The 1591-nt window shown below is 50.3% G+C and overlaps 1 protein-coding gene across 5 annotated transcripts in view; it reads left to right on the top strand.

The window, feature by feature from the left end:
- Window positions 1-673: 673 nt before the first annotated feature.
- The window catches only part of TBC1D32 (TBC1 domain family member 32), an 81970-nt gene continuing 81052 nt past the window's right edge, over window positions 674-1591 (top strand). For 2 of the 5 annotated variants that reach the window (XM_017829886.1, XM_017829877.1), the window contains exon 1: window positions 676-898. In XM_017829886.1, coding sequence (XP_017685375.1) covers window positions 677-898 — 222 coding nt within the window. In that variant the 5' untranslated portion in view covers window position 676. Of the gene's footprint in view, window positions 899-1010; window positions 1235-1591 lie in introns of those variants that run through there. The other 3 variants (XM_017829920.1, XM_017829911.1, XM_017829896.1) reach the window with 3 other exon arrangements.

Raw genomic sequence — 1591 nt, 5'->3', positions numbered from 1 at the left:
TATGTTGCAATTCCTGAATCATCACTTTTTGGCGGAAATACTGCCATTTACATGCTTGGCCCCAACATGCCAGTAGTTCTACTGTGCAAGTGGATCCCCACACTGAGGTAGAGCTCTGTTAACTGAAGGGGCTACAGATCCATTTTAGAGCAACATATCACCATGGAGGATTAGCATCACGCGGAAGATTAACATTAAAGGAATATGTCATCATGGAAGCATTATCTGAATCATTAGAAAAATGTAGGAGTCAAGGATAATAATGTACAATGTATCACCTTACATGAAAGCACTGACAAACATCATTATGAGTTTTTATTATAACTAAATTCTGGATTTTTGTATCTGAACTAATAGGAAATAATTCCAAATCAAACTGCTGTTGCTGTTTTGTGTTATGCATTTATTTGTTGATCAGAAAAAAATACTATTTATACTATTTGCTCTTTTTTTTGGTAATATTTCCTTCATCACAGGAGGAGATGAAGAGTTATAGAGCACCGAAAAATACCTTGCCATTCATTATTTTATTTATTGTTACAATCTGCTTCCCTGCTGATAAAAACTGGGAATAACAGCATGACTGTATTCCTTCGATTTCAGCGGAAAACCCGGGGGCCACCACGGGCTGGACAGACAGGAGCCCTGACACACCAGCCTGGAGACAGGGAGGTCCATGTTATCAGGAACTGAGTGTGTGGGGAGACCCTTATGGATAAACGTATCCCAGATCAACAACTTTACCGAGACCCTCAAAGCGACGCGCCGCAGCAGCAGCGCCCTCCCGCCCCCGGCGGCGGGAGCGGGCGGGCTGCGGCCTCTCGCGATGTTACCAGGGGTCCTGCGAGACTCGGAAGCGGCCGCCGCCGTTGCCAAGGGCTGCTGCCGCTGCCGCGAGGTGATTCCCGTCGGGAAGGGGGCAGGGACCCGGGCAGAGCCAGGGAGCCGGGCAGGTGCGCGCAAGGCGATACCCCGGAGTCTGGGCGGAACCAGGAGTGCGGGGCTCCCGGGGCGGGGGGAGCGCGGCGCGGACGGCGGACAGCCGAGGCGCCCTGACAGAGCCCGACCGCGCCGTCAGCGACGGCGTGACAGGAGCACCTGGCCAGGTTTAGCTTGTGCCGACGCTTTTGAAAGAGACCAGCTGCTCTGCTCGTTCGTGGGTTGCCCTAATAATGCTGGTTGCTGCCCAGAACTGGTGCGCAGCTGAGTGACCGGCGCTAAAGCTGGAGAGGGGGTAGGAATTCTCTCGCACTGCTCGTATTCTGGAAACTGCTGTCCTTGGTTTGTTGCTAAAATTGCCACTCCTTTTTTTCGTTGCCCTACTCAAGCAAAGGCTTGTGTAAGGATAAACGGACCGCTTCTGGATCGTCCCGTGGGCTGGAGGGCGGGATTTGCAGTTGTGCGGCAGTGCCGGCAAAATGAGTTTGACCTTGAAAAAACTACCCAAACTGGGTTTTGGGTAATGTTTTTTTAGGGAGAAAACCATCATTTAAACGTTGCCAGGAAACTGAATGGGGGATATGCCTGCTGGGGGAAAAAAAAAAAAAAAAAAGCAAAGCAAACACCAGAAAACCAAACACAACAAACCACA

The sequence above is a fragment of the Lepidothrix coronata genome, unplaced genomic scaffold (genome assembly GCF_001604755.1).
Source record: "Lepidothrix coronata isolate B3197 unplaced genomic scaffold, Lepidothrix_coronata-1.0 Scaffold5, whole genome shotgun sequence".
Classification (NCBI taxonomy): Eukaryota; Metazoa; Chordata; class Aves; order Passeriformes; family Pipridae; genus Lepidothrix; species Lepidothrix coronata.
The sequence above is the reverse complement of the archived record's forward strand: the minus strand, read 5'-3'. Positions and strand labels throughout refer to the sequence as shown.